At 48.9% G+C, this 21,639-nt stretch overlaps 2 protein-coding genes across 2 annotated transcripts in view; one reads left to right on the plus strand and one right to left on the minus strand.

The window, feature by feature from the left end:
• Positions 1 to 11,917: 11,917 nt before the first annotated feature.
• Positions 11,918 to 16,045, minus strand: LOC137356764 (RIIa domain-containing protein 1-like). The gene is made up of 4 exons (XM_068022521.1): positions 15,884 to 16,045; positions 13,587 to 13,663; positions 12,586 to 12,632; positions 11,918 to 12,145 (listed from the first exon to the last, which is right to left on the minus strand). The coding sequence occupies exons 1-4, from the start codon at positions 15,983 to 15,985 to the stop codon at positions 12,066 to 12,068; spliced, it is 306 nt and encodes a 101-aa protein (XP_067878622.1). The 5' UTR covers positions 15,986 to 16,045; the 3' UTR covers positions 11,918 to 12,065.
• A 133-nt stretch (positions 16,046 to 16,178) lies between these two features.
• Positions 16,179 to 21,639, plus strand: part of LOC137356816 (CUGBP Elav-like family member 3-A) — a 93,724-nt gene continuing 88,263 nt past the window's right edge. Inside the window, exon 1 of the mRNA XM_068022611.1 lies at positions 16,179 to 17,045. The gene's annotated coding sequence lies outside the window, so the exon portion shown is untranslated. The remainder of the gene's footprint in view (positions 17,046 to 21,639) is intronic.

The raw sequence follows: 21,639 nt of genomic DNA on the forward strand, positions 1-21,639 counted from the left end.
CTGCGACAGTGGATTTCAAATGTGGGGGAAGCGTGCAATCAGCCACTTTGGCTTCCAAGGACGACAAATGGGAATATTTTGTAAATGACGGGAAACTAGAAACTGGAGGAGTGAGGAGGCTTTAGGAGTCTAAGGACACAAATCAGTAAAAGACAGTGGACAGGTTAAGAAAAGGTCATTAAAAAGACTAATGGAATGTTGGCCTTTATCACAAGGTGCTCTGGAGTACAAAGGGGAGGGAGTGCTGTTCTAGTTTTACAGAACCTCGGTCAGACTCCATCTGTGTTCATTCCCAGGCACCAAACCTGAGGAAGGATAGACTGGTCTTCCAGGGGGTGCAACACAGATTCACCAGAATGATATCGGGGCTTAAAAAGGGTTAAATTACGAGGGAAAGTTGTGCAGACTAGGCTTATATTCCCTGAGGTTTAGAAGATTAAGGGTAAGGGGGAGATGGTGATGGCGGGGCTAGCATTTGCTGTCAGAGTTTAGCACTGCACAGGCTGCATGGTGAATCTCAGACTGAGCTAATTCAAAAGGGTGGGGGTTCTGCCCCCCTCCCACTGCTGTGGAATTAGCAGGGAGCAGAAATAAGAGCGTGGGTTCAGCAAGCAGCGAGATCAGCACCCTGCCTGATCTGATCGAGGTGTTTAAATTGATTAAAGGATTCGATAGGGAGAAACTATTTCCTCTGGTGGTGGGGAGGGGGAGACCAGAACAAGGGGCAGGACCTTAAAATTCGAGGCAAGCCATTCAGGGGTGATGTCAGGAAGCCAAGAGTGTCCCTGCTGACTGCATCTGCGGGAAGTGTACCCAACTCCAGCTCCTCAAGAACCACGTTAGGGAGCTGGAGCTGGATGAACTTCGGATCATTCGGGAGGCGGAGGGGGTTATTGAGAGGAGTTATGGGGAGGTAGTCACACCTCAGGTAAAAGAAGTAGGTAGATGGGTTACCGTCAGGGGAAGGAGAGGGAACCAGCAGTCAGTGCAGGGATCCCCTGTGGCCGTTTCCCTCAACAACAGGTATACCGTTTTGGATACTGTTGCGGGGGATGACTTACCAGGGGTAAGCAATGGGGTACAGGTCTCTGGCACAGAGTCTGTCCCTGTTGCTCAGAAGGGAAGGGGGAAGAGGAGCAGAGCATTAGTCATTGGGGACTCCATAGTTAGGGGAACAGATAGGAGGTTCTGTGGGAACGAGAGAGACTCACGGTTGGTATGTTGCCTCCCAGGTGCCAGGGTTCGTGATGTCTCGGATCGTGTTTTTGGGATCCTTAAGGGGGAGGGGGAGCAGCCCCAAGTCGTGGTCCACATAGGCACCAACGACATAGGTAGGAAGAGAGATGGGGATTTAAGACAGAAATTCAGGGAGCTAGGGTGGAAGCTTAGAGCGAGAACAAACAGAGTTGTTATCTCTGGGTTGTTGCCCGTGCCACGTGATAGCGAAGCGAGGAATAGGGAGAGAGAGGAGTTGAACACGTGGCTGCAGGGATGGTGTAGCAGGGAGAGTTTTGGTTTCCTGGATAATTGGGGCTCTTTCTGGGGTAGGTGGGACCTCTACAAACAGGATGGTCTTCACCTGAACCAGAGGGGTACCAATATCCTGGGGGGGAGATTTGCTAGTGCTCTTCGGGGGGGGTTTAAACTAATTCAGCAGGGGAATGGGAACCTAAATTGTAGTGCCAGTGTACAGGATGTTGAGAGTAGTGAGGTCAGGGATAAGGTTACAAGGACGCAAGAGGGCACTGGCAAGCAAGAACCTGGTTTAAAGTGTGTCTACTTCAACGCCAGGAGCATCCGGAATAAGGTGGGTGAGCTTGCAGCATGGGTTGGTACCTGGGATCTCGATGTAGTGGCCATTTCGGAGACATGGGTAGAGCAGGGGCAGGAATGGATGTTGCAGGTTCCGGGATTTAGATGTTTCAGTAAGAACAGAGAAGATGGTAAAAGAGGGGGGGGTGTGGCATTGTTAATCAAGGAGAGTATTACAGCGACAGAAAGGACGTTTGAGGACACGTCTACGGAGGTAGTATGGGCCGAGGTTAGAAACAGGAGAGGTGAGGTCACCCTGTTGGGAGTCTTTTATAGACCTCCAAATAGTTCCGGAGATGTAGAGGAAAGGATAGCGAAGATGATTCTCGACAGGGGCGAGAGTAACAGGGTAGTTGTTATGGGGGACTTTAACTTTCCAAATATCGACTGGAAATACTATAGTTCGAGTACTTTAGATGGGTCAGTTTTTGTCCAGTGTGTGCAGGAGGGTTTTCTGACACAGTATGTAGACAGGCCAACCAGGGACGATGCCACATTGGATTTGGCACTGGGTAATGAACCCGGCCAGGTGTTAGATTTAGATGTAGGTGAGCACTTTGGTGATAGTGATCACAATTCGGTTAGGTTTACCTTAGCGATGGGCAGGGACAGGTATATACCGCAGGGCAAAAATTATAGCTGGGGGAAAGGAAATTATGATGCGATTAGGCAAGATTTGGGATGCGTAGGATGGGGAAGGAAACTGCAGGGGATGGGAACAATCGAAATGTGGAGCTTATTCAAGGAGCAGCTACTGCGTGTCCTTGATAAGTATGTACCTGTGAGGCAGGGAGGAAGTTGTCGAGCGAGGGAGCCGTGGTTTACTAAAGAAGTTGAAGCGCTTGTCAAGAGGAAGAAGAAGGCTTATGTTAGGATGAGACGTGAAGGCTCAGTTAGGGCGCTTGAGAGTTACAAGCTAGCCAGGAAGGATCTAAAGGGAGAGCTAAGACGAGCAAGGAGAGGACACGAGAAGTCATTGGCGGATAGGATCAAGGAAAACCCTAAGGCTTTCTATAGGTATATCAGGAATAAAAGAATGACTAGAGTTAGATTAGGGCCAATCAAGGATAGTAGTGCAAAGTTGTGTGTGGAATCAGAGGAGGTAGGGGAAGTGTTAAATGAATATTTTGCGTCAGTATTTACAGTAGAGAAAGAAAATGTTGTCGAGGAGAATACTGAGATTCAGGCTACTAGGCTAGATGGGATTGAGTTTCACAAGGAGGAGGTGTTATCAATTTTGGAAAGTGTGAAAATAGATAAGTCCCCTGGGCCAGATGGGATTTATCCTAGAATTCTCTGGGAAGCTAGGGAGGAGATTGCAGAGCCTTTGTCCTTGATCTTTATGTCGTCATTGTCGACAGGAATAGTGCCGAAAGACTGGAGGATAGCAAATGTTGTCCCCTTGTTCAAGAAGGGAAGTAGAGACCGCCCTGGTAATTATAGACCTGTGAGCCTTACTTCGGTTGTGGGTAAAATGTTGGAAAAGGTTATAAGAGACAGGATTTATAATCATCTTGAAAAAAATAAGTTCATTAGCGATAGTCAGCATGGTTTTGTGACGGGTAGGTCGTGCCTCACAAACCTTATTGAGTTTTTCGAGAAGGTGACCAAACAGGTGGATGAGGGTAAAGCAGTGGATGTGGTGTATATGGATTTCAGTAAGGCGTTTGATAAGGTTCCCCATGGTAGGCTATTGCAGAAAATACGGAAGTATGGGGTTGAAGGTGATTTAGAGCTTTGGATCAGAAATTGGCTAGCTGAAAGAAGAGGGTGGTGGTTGATGGCAAATGTTCATCCTGGAGTTTAGTTACTAGTGGTGTACCGCAAGGATCTGTTTTGGGGCAACTGCTGTTTGTCATTTTTATAAATGACCTGGAAGAGGGTGTAGAAGGGTGGGTTAGTAAATTTGCGGATGACACGAAGGTCGGTGGAGTTGTGGATAGTGCCGAAGGATGTTGCAGGGTACAGAGGGATATAGATAGGCTGCAGAGCTGGGCTGAGAGATGGCAAATGGAGTTTAATGCGGAAAAGTGCGAGGTGATTCACTTTGGAAGGAGTAACAGGAATGCAGAGTACTGGGCTAATGGGAAGATTCTTGGTAGTGTAGATGAACAGAGAGATCTTGGTGTCCAGGTGCATAAATCCCTGAAGGTTGCTACGCTGGTTAATAGGGCTGTTAAGAAGGCATATGGTGTGTTAGCTTTTATTAGTAGGGGGATCGTGTTTCGGAGCCACGAGGTCATGCTGCAGCTGTACAAAACTCTGGTGCGGCCGCACCTGGAGTATTGCGTGCAGTTCTGGTCACCGCATTATAGGAAGGATGTGGAAGCTATGGAAAGGGTGCAGAGGAGATTTACTAGGATGTTGCCTGGTATGGAGGGAAGGTCTTACGAGGAAAGGCTGAGGGACTCGAGGTTGTTTTCGTTGGAGAGAAGGAGGAGGAGAGGTGACTTAATAGAGACATATAAGATAATCAGAGGGTTAGATAGGGTGGATAGTGAGAGTCCTTTTCCTCGGATGGTGATGGCAAACACGAGGGGACATAGCTTTAAGTTGAGGGGTGATAGATATAGGACAGATGTCAGAGGTAGTTTCTTTACTCAGAGAGTAGTAGGGGCGTGGAACGCCCTGCCTGCAACAGTAGTAGACTCACCAACTTTAAGGGCATTTAAGTGGTCATTGGATAGGCATATGGATGAAAATGGAATAGTGTAGGTCAGATGGTTTCACAGGTCGGCGCAACATCGAGGGCCGAAGGGCCTGTACTGCGCTGTAATGTTCTAATTCTAATTCTAATACTTCTTCACATAGTGATTCATTTTGGTAGGAAGAACATGGAGAGACAATGTAAAATAAAGGGTACAGTTCTAAAGGGGGTGCAGGAGCAGAGGTACCTGGGTGTATATGTGCATAGGTCATTGAAGATGGCAGGACAGGTTGAGAGAGTGGTTAATAAAGCATACAGTATGCTGGGCTTTATTAATAGGGGCACAGTGCACAAGAGCAAGCAGGTTATGTTGAATAAAGGCAAAATACTGAAGATGCTAGAAATCGGAAATAAAAACAAAAAGTGCAAGAATTATTCAGCAGGTCTGGCAGCATCTGTGGAGAGAGAAGCAGAGTTAACGGTTCAGGTCTGTGACCTTTCATCAGAACTGGCAAAGCTTCTAAAAGAATTAGGTTTTAAGCAAAGGGTAAGGTGTTTGATAGGGCACAGGGAGATTAAATAACAAAGCTGTCCTGGGACAAAGGTAAAGAGTGTGTTACTGCTTCACACTCTGTGGTGAAAGACAAAGCATTAGTCCAGAGAGAGTGTTAATAGCTGAATAATGAGCAGCTCTGACTACATGAAAAACAGGCACATGGTTAAAAAACAAACTATTCTTTTAAAAAGGCCAGTCATGCTCTGAAGTTATTGAACTCAATGTTCAGTCCACGAGGCTGTAGTGTGCCTAATCGAAAGATCAGGTGCTGCTCCTCGAGCTTGTGTTGATGTTCACTGGAACACTAGAGCAGGCCAAAGACAGAAATGTTGGCATGAGAGCAGTGGGGGGTTGTTGAAATGGCAAGTAATCAGACTCTTGGGGTCATGCTTTCGGACTGAGCGGAGGTGTTCCGCAAAGTGGTCACCCAATCTGTGTTTGGTCTCCACATTGTGAGCAGTGAATACAGTATACTAAATTGAAAGAAGTACAAGTAAATCGCTGCTTCACCTGAAAGGAGTGTTTGGGGCTTTGGAATAGTGAGGAGAGAGGGGGTAAAGGGCAGGTATTACACCTCCTGCGATTGCATGGGTGGTGCTGTGGGAAGGTGACGAGGTGTCGAGGGTAATGGAGGAGTGGACCAGGGTGTCACGGAGGGAACGATCCCTTCGGAATGCTGATGGGGAGGGGAGGGGAAGATGCGTTTGGTAGTGGCATCATGCTGGAGGTTGGCGGAAATGGCGGAGGATGATCCACTGGATGTGGAAGCTAGTGGGGTGGAAAGTGAGGTCAAGGGGAACCCTCTTGCAGTTCTGGGAGGGAGTGGAAGGGGCAAGGGTTATGTTGAACTTGTATAAGATAATAGTGCGGCCTCAGCTGGAGTACTGTGTCCAGTTCTGGGCAGCACACTTTAAGAAAGATGTGAAAGCATTGGAAACAGTACAGAAAAGATGTACGAGAATTGTTCCAGGGATGAGGAACTTCAGTTACGTTGATAGATTGGAGAAGTTAGAACTGTTTTCCTTGGAGAAGAGAAGGCTGAGAGGTGACTTGATTGAGGTATTCAAAATCATGAGGGGTCTGGACAGAGTAGATAGAGAGAAACTGTTCCCACTCGTGAAAGGATCGGGAACAAGAGGGCACAGATTTAAAGTAATGGGTAAGAGAAGCAAAAGTGACGTGAGGGCTTGAGGGCCTGAATAGCCTCCCCTCGTTCCTACGTTTCAAAGCCACCTTCCAATCTAGACTGGCTCAATCTGGAGCAGTAATAAAAAAAAATGTCTCATCCTTGTTTTCAAATCGCTACATCATCTCACTCCCTCCCTATCTCTGTAACCTCCTCCAGCCATACAACCCTCCAAGATCTCTGCGCTCCTCCACGTCTCGTCTCTTGAGCATCCCCCGATTCCCATCGCTCCACCATTGGCGGCCGAGCCTTCAGCTGCCTGGGACCCTAAGCTCTGGAATTCCCTCCCTAAACCTCTCCGCCTCTCTCTCTCTCTCTCATCCTTTCTGACGCTCCTAAAAGCCGACCTCTCTCACTGAGCTTTTGGTCGCCTGTCCCTAATATCTCCTTATGTGGCTCAATGTTAAATATTTGTTTGATAATCACTCCTGTGAAGCACATTGGGATGTTTTACAAAGTTAAAGGCGCTATATAAATACAGGTTGTTACCCAGAATTTACAACACAAAAACAGGCTATCCAGTCCATTACTAGTGCTTATTTATTTATTCATTCCTAGGATGCGGGCGTCGCTGGCTAGGCCAGCATTTATTGTGCATCCCTAACTGCCCTTGAGAAGGTGGTGGTGAGCTGCCTTCTTGAACCGCTGCAGTCCATGTGATGTAGATACACCCACAGTGCTGTTAGGGACAAACAAAGATCAAAGAACAGTACAGCACAGGAACAGGCCATTCGGCCCTCCAAGCCTGCGCCGATCTTTATGCCTGTCTAAACTAACACCTTCTGCACTTCCGGGGACCGTATCCCTCTATTCCCATCCTATTCATGTATTTGTCAAAATGCCTCTTAAACGTCACTATCGTACCTGCTTCCACCACCTCCCCCGGCAGCAAGTTCCAGGCACTCACCACCCTCTGTGTAAAGAACTTGCCTCGCACATCCCCTCTAAACTTTGCCCCTCTCACCTTAAACCTATGCCCCCTAGTAACTGACTCTTCCACCCTGGGAAAAAGCTTCTGACTATCCACTCTGTCCATGCCACTCATAACTTTGTAAACCTCTATCATGTCGCCCCTCCACCTCCGTCGTTCCAGTGAAAACAATCCAAGTTTATCCAACCTCTCCTCATAGCTAATGCCCTCCAGACCAGGCAACATCCTGGTAAACCTCTTCTGTACCCTCTCCAAAGCCTCCACGTCCTTCTGGTAGTGTGGCGACCAGAATTGCACGCAATATTCTAAGTGTGGCCTAACTAAGGTTCTGTACAGCTGCAGCATGACTTGCCAATTTTTATACTCTATGCGGCGACTGATGAAGGCAAGCATGCCGTATGCCTTCTTGACTACCTTATCCACCTGCGTTGCCACTTTCAGTGACCTGTGGACCTGTACGCCCAGATCTCTCTATCTGTCAATACTCCAAAGGGTTCTGCCATTTTACTGTATACTTCCCACCTGTATTAGATCTTCCAAAATGCATTACCTCACATTTGTCCGAATTAAACTCCATCTGCCATTTCTCCGCCCAAGTCTCCAACCGATCTATATCCTGCTGTATCCTCTGACAATCCTCATCACTATCCACAACTCCACCAACTTTTGTGTCGTCCGCAAACTTACTAATCAGACCAGCTACATTTTCCTCCAAATCATTTATATATAATACAAACAGCAAAGGTCCCAGCACTGATCCCTGTGGAACACCACTAGTCACAGCCCTCCATTCAGAAAAGCACCCTTCCACTGCTACCCTCTGTCTTCTATGACTGAGCCAGTTCTGTATCCATCTTGCCAGCTCACCTCTGATCCCACGTGATGTCACCTTTTGTACCAGTCTTGTCAAAGGCTTTACTGAAGTCCATATAGACAACATCCACTGCCCTTCCTTCATCAATCATCTTCGTCACTTCCTCAAAAAACTCGTTCAAGTTAGTGAGACACGACCTCCCCTTCACAAAACCATGCTGCCTCTCGCTAATAAGTTCATTTGTTTCCAAATGGGAGTAAATCCTATCCCAAAGAATCCTCGCTAATAATTTCCCTACCACTGACGTAAGGCTCACCGGCCTATAATTTCCTGGATTATCCTTGCCACCCTTCTTCAACAAAGGAACAACATTGGCTATTCTCCAGTCCTCTGGGACCTCACCTGTAGACAATGAGGTAACAAAGATTTCTGTCAAGGCCCCAGCAATTTCTTCCCTTGCCTCCCTCAGTATTCTGGGGTAGATCCCATCAGGCCCTGGGGACTTATCTACCTTAATGCTTTGCAAGACGCCCAACACCTCCTCCTTTTTGATAATGACATGACCCAGACTATCTACACTCCCTTCCCTAGACTCATCATCCACCAAGTCCTTCTCTTTGGTGAATACTGATGCAAAGTACTCATTTAGTACCCTGCCCATTTCCACTGGCTCCACACATAGATTCCCTTCTCTGTCCTTGAGCGGGCCAACCCTTTCCCTCGTTGCCCTCTTTCTCTTTATATACGTATAAAAAGCCTTGGGATTCTCCTTAATCCTGTTTGCCAATGACTTTTCATGACCCCTCTTAGCCCTCCTGACTCCTTGCTTAAGTTCCAGGATTTTGACCTAGCAACAGTGAAGGAACGGCGATATGGTTCCAAGTCAGGATGGTGTGTGATTTGGAGGGGAACTTGCAGATGGTGGTGTTCCCATGCATCTGCTGCCCTTGTCCTTCTAGTTGGTAGAGGTCGCGGGTTTGGACGGTGCTGTCCAAGGAGCCTTGGTGCATTGCTGCAGTGCATCTTGTAGATGGTACACACTGCTGCCACTGTGCGTCGGTAGTGGAGTGGAGTGAATGTTTGTCGATGGGGTGCCAATCAAGCGGGGCTGCTTTGTCCTGGATGGTGTCGAGCTTCTTGAGTGTTGTTGGAGCTGCACCCATCCAGGCAAGTGGAGAGTATTCCATCACACTCCTGACTTGTGCCTTGTAGATGGTGGACAGGCTTTGGGGAGTCAGGAGGTGAATTACTCGCCGCAGGATTCCCAACCTCTGACCTGCTCCTGTAGCCACGGCATTTATTTTGCACTCCATCAGCATCTCCTTTATGCCTTGTGTGTTTGACCAGCTTCCTCCTCAAATGGGAAAGTTCTGGTTGTTGAGTTATTTGCTTGAGTTACAAGTTTAACCATCGCTCACTGCGTGACCACTGACCATGCTTTTTTTTTTTACATTGAAGAAACATGGATGTGAGCAGCATTGCTATAAGAAAACGCCGGCGACAAGACTATGTCATCCATCCAGACATGATGTCTGAGACCATCGCTGTGAGGTCCAACATGCACAACTGGCCCATTCCCCCAAGCCGGGCTTTACACTGAGTGCCTTTGGGGAGAGGGAATGGGGATGAAGGAGAGGCACTGGACTGTCCATGCACACCCCCCGCACCCACCCACCCCCACCACCCCTCTGCGCGATGGCCCTTCCCGCCCGCACAGCGAAGGATTCTGTGGATTAAGGACAGGCAGCGGGTGTTGGAAGAGTTAGCTGAGTTGGGCCGAGCTTTGATCTTGAGCTTCCCAGGTTACGCTTCAAAAGAAAAAGGACTTCAGAGGCTGAGAAGAGCTTTGTGACATCCTGAGGTTGTGAAAGGCGCTACATAAATGCGAGACTTTCTTTCCCTGTGAAAGTGTATCTTTCGTGATTAAATCTTCAACACTCTGAATGGTGCAGTGTGAGGGGTTTACAGTGCAGTGCGAGGGGTTTACAGTGGTGGGAGGGAGTTACGGTGCAGTGGGAGGGGTTACGGTGCAGTGGGAGGGGTTACGGTGCAGTGTGAGGGGTTTACAGTGCAGTGCGAGGGGTTTACAGTGGTGGGAGGGAGTTACGGTGCAGTGGGAGGGGTTACGGTGCAGTGGGAGGGGGTTACATTGCAGTGCGAGGGGTTTACAGTGAAGTGGGAGGGAGTTACGGTGCAGTGGGAGGGGTTACGGTGCAGTGGGAGGGGGTTACGGTGCAGTGGGAGGGGGTTACGGTGCAGTGGGAGGGGGTTACGGTGCAGTGGGAGGGGGTTACGGTGCAGTGGGAGGGGGTTACATTGCAGTGGGAGGGAGTTATGGTGCAGTGGGAGGGGGTTACATTGCAGTGGGAAGGAGTTATGGTGCAGTGGGAGGGGGTTACATTGCAGTGGGAGGGAGTTATGGTACAGTGGGAGGGGGTTACATTGCAGTGGGAGTGAGTTACATTGCAGTGGGAGGGAGTTATGGTGCAGTGGGAGGGAGTTACGGTGCAGTGGGAGGGAGTTACGGTGCAGTGGGAGGGAGTTACATTGCAGTGGGAGGGAGTTATGGTGCAGTGGGAGGGAGTTACGGTGCATGGGAGGGGATTACATTGCAGTGGGAGGGAGTTATGGTGCAGTGGGAGGGAGTTACGGTGCATGGGAGGGGATTACATTGCAGTGGGAGGGAGTTATGGTACAGTGGGAGGGGGTTACATTGCAGTGGGAGGGAGTTATGGTGCAGTGGGAGGGAGTTACGGTGCATGGGAGGGGATTACATTGCAGTGGGAGGGGGTTACATTGCAGTGGGAGGGAGTTATGGTGCAGTGGGAGGGAGTTACGGTGCAGTGGGAGGGAGTTACGGTGCAGTGGGAGGGGGTTACGGTGCAGTGGGAGGGGGTTACGGTGCAGTGGGAGGGGGTTACGGTGCAGTGGGAGGGAGTTACGGTGCAGTGGGAGGGGGTTACGGTGCAGTGGGAGGGGGTTACGGTGCAGTGGGAGGGGGTTACGGTGCAGTGGGAGGGAGTTACGGTGCAGTGGGAGGGGATTACATTGCAGTGGGAGGGAGTTATGGTACAGTGGGAGGGAGTTATGGTACAGTGGGAGGGGGTTACATTGCAGTGGGAGGGAGTTATGGTGCAGTGGGAGGGAGTTACGGTGCAGTGGGAGGGAGTTATGGTGCAGTGGGAGGGGGTTACGGTGCAGTGCGAAGGAGTTATGGTGCAGTGTGAGGAGTTTAGGGTCCAGTGGGAGGGAGTTATGGTGCAGTGTGAGGAGTTTATGGTACAGTGGGAGGGGGTTACGGTGCAGTGGGAGGGAGTTACGGTGCAGTGTAAGGGGGATGAGGTGCAGTGTGAGGAGTTTACGGTACAGTGCAAGGGGGTAATGGTGCAATGTGAGAGGGATGATGTGCAATGTGAGGGGGTAATGGTGCAATGGGAGGGGGATAAGGTGCAGTGTGAGGGGGTGAGGTGCAATGGGAGGGGGATGAGGTGCAGTGTGAGGGGGAAATGGTGCAGTGTGAGAGGGTAATGGTGCAGTGTGAGAGGGTGAGGTGCAGTGTGAGAGGGTGAGGTGCAGTGTGAGGGGGTTGAGGTGCAATGGGAGGGGGATGAGGTGCAGTGTGAGGGGGTAATGGTGCAATGAGAGGGGGATGAGGTGCAGTGTGAGGGGGATGAGGTGCAGTGTGAGGGGGATGAGGTGCAGTGTGAGGGGGATGAGGTGCAATGGGAGGGGGATGAGGTGCAATGGGAGGGGGATGAGGTGCAGTGCGAGGGGGTAATGGTACAATGAGAGGGGGATGAGGTGCAGTGTGAGGGGGATGAGGTGCAGTGTGAGGGGGATGAGGTGCAGTGTGAGGGGGTAGGGTGCAGTGCGTGAGTGTACTCCCCTGTGAGGGGGTAGGGTGCTCTCGTCAACAGTCACTGTGTTAAAATCTGATATTTTACAAAGTGAGTCTCCCTGGAAACATGGTGTCAAACACACAAACTGAGGCAACGTTTAATTGTTTCCACCTACAGATTGCCAGTATATTGTGGGGGCGTGTGTCACATTTCACAAGCGTTTGGGCGTGGAGCCCATGTCATCTGAGGATGCCATGCTCTCTTGAGTGACAACTGTGCTTCAGTTCTCACGCATTTTTTTCCCTTTATCCTTCAGTTTCCTCTGGATCTTTTCCGGCAGCTTTGCATCGGTGTAGTACTCTGTCAGACAGGGAGGACAGAGTTATCACTGTGACCCCATTCCCCCTCCCCCCCTCCTCCCACACCATACCCCAACCCACTCCATACCCCCAGTTACCCTTCAACTCCACACCAATCCACACACTTGCACCCTACATCCCCGCACCACATCCCAACCACTCCCACACCAACCCCAACCAGCATTGTAGAGTGAGCTTTACTCTGTATCTAACCCCGTGCTGTACCTGTCCTGGGAGTGTTTGATGGGGACAGTGTAGAGGGAGCTTTACTCTGTATCTAACCCCGTGCTGTACCTGTCCTGGGAGTGTTTGATGGGGACAGTGTAGAGGGAGCTTTACTCTGTATCTAACCCTGTGCTGATGCTGCAACAGGCAGGGAAACAGTTTCCTTCAGATTGATACTTGTGCTAATCAAATTGGAACCGTGGAATTAATACTCACCAGAGGCAAATTCCCGAATGTTTTTTGGTCTCTTTAGAAGTACGGACCTGGAAAAAAAAAAGTGTGCAAAAGAGTCAGTCTCAGTTCACCTTCAAAAAAACGCCACCCACGTGCAAACACACTACAACAGGAAAACAAAACAGAAAGTCTGAAGTGAGCTGCAGCAACAATGTAAAGCTGGAGATGAAAGTATAGCTGAGGATGTAATTACAGCCTATAATCACTTCTAGGAACTGTTATTACAGTTTGTAACCATTTGAGAGCGTGGTTATTTGAGAGCTGTTTACAGTTTTAAATGCACCCTTCACTGGTATACATAACTTGCAACCTTTACAGCTTGTAAATGAACATAGCAACATAAAAATAGGGGGAGACCATTCAGCTCCAGGAGCCTCTTCTGCTATACAATGAGCTCATTTGTCCCTTATCCCTTAATACCTCTGGTTAACAAAAATCTATCAATCTCAGATTTAAAATTAACAATTGATCCAGCATCAATTGCCATCTGTGGGAGAGAGTTCTAAACCTCTCCCACCCTTTGTGTGTGGAAGTGTTTCTTAATTTCACTCCTGAAATGTCTGGCTCTAATTTTTAGACTCTGCCCCCCCAGTCCGAGACCTCCACCCCCCCCCCGCCCCGCCCAGTCTCTTCGGACCCCCACTGTTTCTAGCTTTTCACAATTTAAAAAGTACCCTGCTCTATCCTTTTTAGGTCCAAAGTGGACGACCTAACATTTTCCGACATTGCCACAATCTATCAAAATCGCTTTGCAGTTTTATGCTTTCAATTTACAGTGTTCATTTCTGCTGCATATCATTGCATCATCTGCAAACTCAACTGATGCAACATTCGCTCCTCAGTCGACACGAGCCTGTTGTAACATCGCCGTGTGTGTAAAAGTGTCTCCTGGATCCTCCCTGCTTTCATTCTCGCAACTATAAACCTCAATCTGCGGCCTCACTCGATTTGATAACCAGCTATCCGCAAACTGCATTATTCACCTCAGAAACTCCCTCAGCAGCAACTCCACTTCTGGATGGTTCCTCAAGTAATATTCGTTGGCGATTCGAGTGTTTATCTGCAATCAAGTACAAAGAACATGTAATCATTAACCTCACATCAGAAATAATTTCAAAATTTTAGGGACAAAATGAACCCGCCTGAATCTAGCATCTGTTCTCCATTCCTGCACAGAACTTGGTCACCGACAGGAAAAGGTACCCCAGTGCAATGAAGCTACACAGTACATATCATACTGGCACTTTTGATATCTTTAGCCTAGTTAGCTGTGGCACCTCTTCACCTCTGAGTCAGCAGGTTGTAAGTTCAAGACCCACTCCAGGGATTTGAATACAGAATCCAGGCTGTGCCAATACTGAGGGAGAGAGAATGAGCTTTACTCTGTATCTAAACCTGTTTTTTTTTTGTATCTAACCCCGTACTGTACCTGTCCTGGGAGTGTTTGACGGGACAGTGTAGAGGGAGCTTTACTCTGTATCTAACCCCCGTGCTGTACCTGTCCTGGGAGTGTTTGATGGGGACAGTTTAGAGGGAGCTTTACTCTGTATCTAACCCCGTGCTGTACCTGTCCTGGGAGTGTTTGACGGGACAGTGTAGAGGGAGCTTTACTCTGTATCTAACCCCGTGCTGTACCTGTCCTGGGAGTGTTTGATGGGGACAGTGTAGAGGGAGCTTTACTCTGTATTACTCTTTGATAAGGTGTCACCTCAAAGGTTATTGCAGAGAATAAAAGCTCATGGTGTAGGGGGTAACATATTGGCATGGATAGATGATTGGCTAGCTAACAGGAAACAAAGAGTAGGCATAACTGGGTCATTTTCTGGTTGGCAAGATGTAACGAGTGGTGTGCCACAGAGATCTGTGCTGGGGCCAGGACTTTTTACAATTTATATCAATGACTTGGATGAAGGAACCAAAGGTATGGTTGCAAAATTTGCTGATGACACAAAGATAGATAGGAAAGTAGGTTGTGAAGAGGACATAAGGATATAGATAGGTTAAGTGAGTGGGCAAAGATCTGGCAAATGGAGTATAATGTGGGAAAGTGTAAAATTGTCCATTTTGGCAGGAAGAATAAAAAAGCATATTATCTAAATGGTGAGAGATTGCAGAGCTCTGAGATGCAGAGGGATCTGGGTGTCCCAGTAAATGTATCACAAAAGGTTAGTATGCAGGTACGGCACGTAATTAGGAAAGCCAATAGAATGTTATCGTTTATCGTGAGGGGAATTGAATATAAAAGTAGGGAGGTTATGCTTCAGTTAAACAGGGCATTGGTGAGACCACATCTGGAGTACTGTGTATAGTTTTGCTCTCCTTATTTAAGGAAGGATGTAAATGCATTGGAAGCAGTTCAGAGAAGGGGCACGAGACTAATACCTGGAATGGGCGGGTTGTCTTACGGGGTAAGGTTGGACAGGCTAGGCTTGTATCCACTGGAATTTAGAAGACTAAGAGGCGACTTGATTGAAACATACAAGATCCTGAGGGGTCTTGACAGGGTGGATGTGGAAAGGATGTTTTCTCTTGTCGGAGAATCTCAAACTAGGGGTCACTTTAAAAGTAAGGGGTCGCCCATTTAAGACAGATGAGAAATCTTTCCTCTCAGAGCGTTGTGAGTCAGAGGTAGATAGATTTTTGCAAAGCAGTGGGTGAAAGGTTATCGGGGATAACTGGGAATGTGGAGTTGAGGTTACAATCAGATCAGCCACGATCTTGTTGAATGGTGGAGCAGGCTCGAAGGGCCGAGTGGCCTACTCCTGCTCCTAATACGTATGTATCTAATCCCTTTGCTGTATCTGCCTTACTGTAAGGGGAAGGAAAATCCAGAACAACTGATTTAATGTAATAGGTTTTCCTCTGGCCTGAGCACAGCTCCAAGAACACTCAAGAAGCTCAACAGCATCCAGGACAAAGCAGCCCGCTTGATGGGCACCCCGTCCACCACCTGAAACTCCTTCCACCAATGACACACCGTGGCATCAGTGTGTACCTTATACAAGATGCACTTGTCTCACACCTGTCTCAGCCCAAATTGTCCAATCAGGAGAACAACGCCATCCAAAGTGATAACACATGAGGAGCGCCTGTCCCTTTAAACAAAGTAATCCCCGCCCTCTAGACCCTGATTGGTCAGACGCCCTGTCACTTACGCCTTCCAGCGCCGTAAGTGGTCGCCCAGCCGGCGAGGGCAGCGTCACCATGGCGACGGGGCCCACGGCTCGATTTGCTGACGAATGTCGAGGATAGGAACGCTACTGAAACGTGCTCCCCTCACCTTGAAGCGCCAAAGCCTGTCCTGCTGCTCTTCGTTGAGCGCTCCCAGGTCGTACCCCTCCATCCCGTAGGGAGGAGGGATCTCAGACTCGGAATCCGCCATCTTGCGCTGCCCGGGGAGGCGAAGCTGCGGGGGTTGCCGCGGAGACCGCGCAGGCGCATCGGCGGGGCAGGCGGGGCTGTGGCACGTGTCTCGCCGGGAACCAATGGGCGTGCGGCAGCTGTGCCCCGCCCACTGGCTGGTGGGAGGGGGCGTTGCCGGCTCGCGCCGACTTGATTACTGTTACCATGGAGACGCTTGCAGGCTGAGGGGAGCAGCCTCTGGGCCTAGGTCTGGGGCAATGGCCTTCCCTCCACATTAGCGTGGGTTTGCATGGCATAGGGGAGTCAAGACATTGCAAATTTTATTTTTAATAATCTCCTCACCAACCCCCAGTACCCCTCCCATGACACACCGTGAATAACCCCGGGGCAGGTGGTGTCAACCACTCTGGTCAAGTGTGGCAGCCATTTTTCTACAGAGCAAGATCTCACAGGCTGCACCAGTTGTTCATCGCTGAAGGACAGGGTGCCAGGCGAACTCTTTCCCCATTCCTGTCCGGCCCACCACCACCACCACCACCACCAACCTACTCCCAGCTCTTCTTCTGACCGTGCCCGCAGCATCTCTTGCCCGCAGCTGGCGGGGCCTCAGTTTAACGCCCCATCTGGAAGGCTCCCTCAGATGAGCCCCGCCGGTAACGGGGTTCAAGTCCTGGAGTCGGGGTCCAGGACCCGCTTTTGACTCCGATGTGGGAGCCTGACCCGCTGAGCCACGTGAAAATAATGACGCTGTTTGCAAACTCTCGTACCACCAACCCCCGCTCCCTCCCCCCACACCCATCACCAAACCCACACTTGTTTGGATGGTCACCCAAGGACTGGAAAATGTTGGAAATGCACGGCCAATCCTGTGAGCTTCTGAAGACAAGAAGAGGGACTAATGTTCCAGCTTCAGGACTCTTCATCAGAAGCTTTCCCATTAACCCTGGAGGCCTGATGGAAGGGTGTCAAGACAAAAAGAGAGCCTGTGGTTGGGAATTCTGCTAAGATCTGGGATTTGAACCTGACTGGAGGTGGTAGGTGACAGAAGAAGGGAAGGGAGTCAAAGCAAAGACAACAAGGTACTTTTAAAGTAATGTGACCCATTTATTTACCTTTTTTAAAAAAAAAACGTAAAAGTTTATAACTGTTATCATTCACTGTCAACTCAGCATTCTGGTGTACAAACCTAAAATATAATAGCCATTGAAACTAGATCGAGCAGCTTTCTGTTACATGAAATGGGGAGACACTTGCTTGACGAAGAAGGCCCAAGCTCCATCTAGTTTGCCTCCTACCATCTTGGTTGTCACACAATACAATGATAGTGAAGTTAGAATACAAGAACTTGAGAAATAGAAGCCTATTGAGGCTGCTGAACCATTCACTAAGACCATGGCTAATCTTCTACCTCATCTGCACCTTCCTGCCTTATTCGCATATTCCTTAATTCCCTTACTATCTAAAAACCTATCGATCCCTGCCTTGAATATACTCAACGACTGAGCACCCACAGCTCTCTGTGGTAAAGAATTCTAAAGATTCACAACCCTCTGAGTGAAGAAATTTCTCCTCAGCCGACCCCTTATCCTGAGATGGTGCCCACTAGTTCTCCAGCCAGGGGGAAATATTCTCCCAGCATCGACCCTAACAAGCCCCGTAAGAATTCTATACGTTTCAATGAGGTCACCTCTCATTCTTCCAAATTCGAGGGAGTATCGGCCTAGTCGACTCCACCTCTCTTTATAAGACAATTCACCCATCCTAGGAATCAGTCTAGTCAAGGTGGCTGGACGGAGTGAAGATTCAGATCAGCCACGATCTGACTGATTGATTGAGTGGTGGAAGAGGTTTGAGGGGCTGAATGGCCTCCTCCTGTCGCTATGCTCCATGGTTGGGAGGAGGTCAGCCTTCATGACTGCACCAAAGTAAGTCTAAGAGAGATGAGCTTGCCAGCAGATGATTCTGCCGCTGCCTTCTGTCTGGGAGATTACCATGTCGGAGCTGGTACCAGTCGGCACTGCCGTTTATTGCCTCGTGCCATCAACCTCAAACTCTCCCCGTCATCAGCACTGATGTAGCATGGCTGCCGATTGTCCTTGTATTTTTCTCACTGCCCAGCTTGCTTCCAATTACATCTTCCAGCTCATTATTCAGGCCTCTCATTCTGGCATGTTCCATAGAGACATCAGGACGTGGGGTGGGAGGGGTGGTGGTTGGTGATTCTGCTCTGTAGTCTCACCCAACATCAGCCTGGAAACCTTGAACGGGACTGTTTGCAACCCCAGTGTTGTGTTTGACCCCGAGATGAGCTTCCGGTCACATATCTGCGCCATTATCAAGCCCACCTACTTCTACCTCTGTAACTAGGCCCCTCTCCATCCCTGCCTCAGCTCATCTACTGCTGAAATCTGGATCCAGGCATTTGTTACCACTAGACTCAGCTATTCCAATCTCATCCTGGCCAGCCTCCCAGCTTCTGTAAACTCATCCAAAACCTCTGCTGCCTTGTGTCCTAACTCGCAGCAAGTCCCGTTCACCCATCAGCTCCTGCATTCACTGATGTGCATCTGCTTTCGGTCTGGCAGAACCTCAGTTTTAAAATTCTCACCATTGTTTTCAAACCCTCCCTATCTCTGCTAGCTCCTCCAGACCTACAACCCTCCGAGATCTCTGCACGCCGACAATTCTGGCCTCTTTCACATCCCGATTCCCATCGCTCCAGCATTGGAGGCCGTGCCTTCAGCTGCCTGCGCCTTAAACTCTGGAATTCCCTCCCCAAACCTCTCTCTCCTCCTTCTTTAAGGCTTCTTAAAGCCGACTCTTTGACCAAGCTTTTGATCACATGTTCTAATATCTCCTTATGTGGCTCAGTGTCAAATCCCATTCCTGGATGCTTTGTAGTGATCCTTGTTGGCAGAAGTGTGCACCTGTGCGACACACATAACAAGTATTTACCGGAGCCCCAGATTTCCTCAAAGTCTGGGCCTCGCTCCCAGGAGTAACTATACTGTAGGGAGTGCTGTGGAAGAGGAGGAAAACTAGGTATGAACTGGAAACACGAGGTCTGCAGGTAGAAGAGCATGGGAGGACACTTTCCAGTGAAGTCTGGGATGGGCTGAATAAAGACCCAAATCTTCTAAAGAAGAACAGGCAGGAGATTTTTTAGTTTAGTTTAGTTTAGAGATACAGCACTGAAACAGGCCCTTCGGCCCACCGAGTCTGTGCCGACCATCAACCACCCATTTATACTAATCCTACACTAATTCCATATTCCTACCACATCCCCACCTGTCCCTATATTTCCCTACCACCTACCTATACTAGGGGCAATTGCTAATGGCCAATTTACCTATCAACCTGCAAGTCTTTGGCATGTGGGAGGAAACCGGAGCACACGGAGGAAACCCACGCAGACACAGGGAGAACTTGCAAACTCCACACAGGCAGTACCCAGAATTGAACCCGGGTCGCTGGAGCTGTGAGGCTGCAGTGCTAAACACTGTGCAGGTTAGAATTCCCCTAGCTACTCCCACCCTCTTCCCTTCTGCCCAGCAATCTAGATGCCTGGAAGAACCTGGCATGCAAGTCATGGTGGGACAAATGGGGGCTCATAACAACAATGTGCATTTATAGAGCACCTTTTAAAGTAGTAAAACATCCAAAGGGCCTTACAGGAGTATTTTCAAACAGTTCCAGTACTCCATGTGTAGGGGGCAGTGTTGGCAAAGATGAAAATTGTCCACTGTGTTAACCCAAGGGTCAACAACGTTCACTTGTGTTAAGGATACAGGCCTTAAAAGTATTCTAAAATTCTCATCCTTGTTTTCAAATTCCTCCAGGGCCCTCTTCCCCTGCCCCCCGCCTATCTCTGTAATCCCCTACAACCCTCCGAGATCTCTGCGCTCCTCCAATTCCGGCCTCTTTAGCATCCCCCTATTCCCATCGCTCCACCATTGCCGGCCATGCCTTCAGCTGCCTTGGCCCTAAGCTCTGGAATTCCCTCCCTAAACCTCTCCCTCTCTCTCTCTCTCTCTCCCCCCCTCTCCTCCTTTAAGACGCTCCTTAAAACCAACCTCTTTGACCAAGCTTTTGGTCGTCCGTCCCTAATATTTCCTCATGTGGCTCGGTGTAAGATCCCATTCCTGGATACTCTGTAGTGATTCTTACTGGAAGAAGTGCCCCTTGTGGTTGAATATCCAGTCAACACTGTCTAGGATCCCACATGATGAACGCTCAGTTGTATGAACTATTGGGGACAAAGAGGGATGATCAGAGGGCGGGGTGGGCACTTGGTTTGGCCAGTGCCCAAACAAACTGTACCCAAGCAAAATGCCAGCACCTCTCAGAGAGGAAGGGTAAAACATCTGGAGAGGGGTTCAGAGGTTTCAAGTTTTGACTGATCCCATTCCGGCTCTGACCAATCGATCTCTCACTTAAAGGGACACTCAATTTTGGAGAGAGAAAACGTGTCAAGGTCTTATTTATTTAAGCAGGGAGATGAATCATGTAACACTCTTGTCTCCGTGGTGACTGGTGCACCATATATGATGGTGTAAATCAGTGTGAATTACCTCACTGCACCATCTGTTCAGAAACAAGTGAAGTATGTTTTGCATAACACTTGTCGCTTGAATCATTGAAAGGCAGATGAACGTTAATGAATCATCATTCAGGCAGCCAGAGTGGCCAAGGTCAGGCCAACTGAAAATATCAGGGGTAATTTACATAGAGGGAGCAATTACATGAAACAGTGAAGGACGCCCTTGGAGTACATGGGCAGGGGATTGGGGGTTTAGAAGGAGCAAAGAGAGAGGGAAGTTCAGACGACCACTGTTTCAATTTAAGAGTGGGGAAGAGAGAAAGAGAGTGAGAAAGACAGGGACAAGAGAAGGAGTGAGAAAGATAAAAGAGTGAGAAGTAGAAGAGACGGGGAAGAGGGAGAGAAATGGAGAGGAAAGAATGAGCGGGAGAGAAAAGGACAGGAACAGAGAGAAAGAAGTGAGAGAGCTCGGATGGTGAGAGGTTGGAGTGAGAGAATGGTGTTCCTGTTTAGAAATGACTTCAGTCTACCCCGCCTTTGACAGATTCCGGAGGTCCTCACCATTCAATATGAACCAGTTCCTTCGCTGGTGTGAATGGACCTACATTGAGACTCACCTGCCATTCTGTGACTCGGATTTTTGTGGGGACGAGGGGTTCAGCAGGTGGAGGGGGGGGGGGGAGAAGGGGCACATCTAAGAGGGAGCCCCTTGTTGGCAGAACGAGCAGCTGGATCTATTAGAGAGCTGGCATTTATCAAGGGCTATTGTGCACTGCATGTCTCGCCGCAGGAGCCTGGGCAGTGCAGAGAGAGAGATCAAACTGAATTAAGCACGGAGGAAGATTTAATTACTGTCAGACCTTTGCAGTTTTGGTCCTTGAGTGAAATCAGAGATGCAGATACTTGCTAAGTCTTGTTGCCACAATTATTTTTGGTAAATCTCATCGATTTGCTTTCATACATTTTATAAAAAGATTCAAAATGTATTGCTTTTAAAAATATACATATATATCACTGGCTTAAGGTATAATGGTGAATATATTCCCCAGGTATTGATTGTCAGTGGCTGATGATGGTGCCATGGTGAATTCATTCCCGGGATATTGATCCTTGTTGTGTTATGGTGCCATGGT

The sequence above is a fragment of the Heterodontus francisci genome, chromosome 46 (genome assembly GCF_036365525.1).
Source record: "Heterodontus francisci isolate sHetFra1 chromosome 46, sHetFra1.hap1, whole genome shotgun sequence".
NCBI classification, from domain to species: Eukaryota; Metazoa; Chordata; class Chondrichthyes; order Heterodontiformes; family Heterodontidae; genus Heterodontus; species Heterodontus francisci.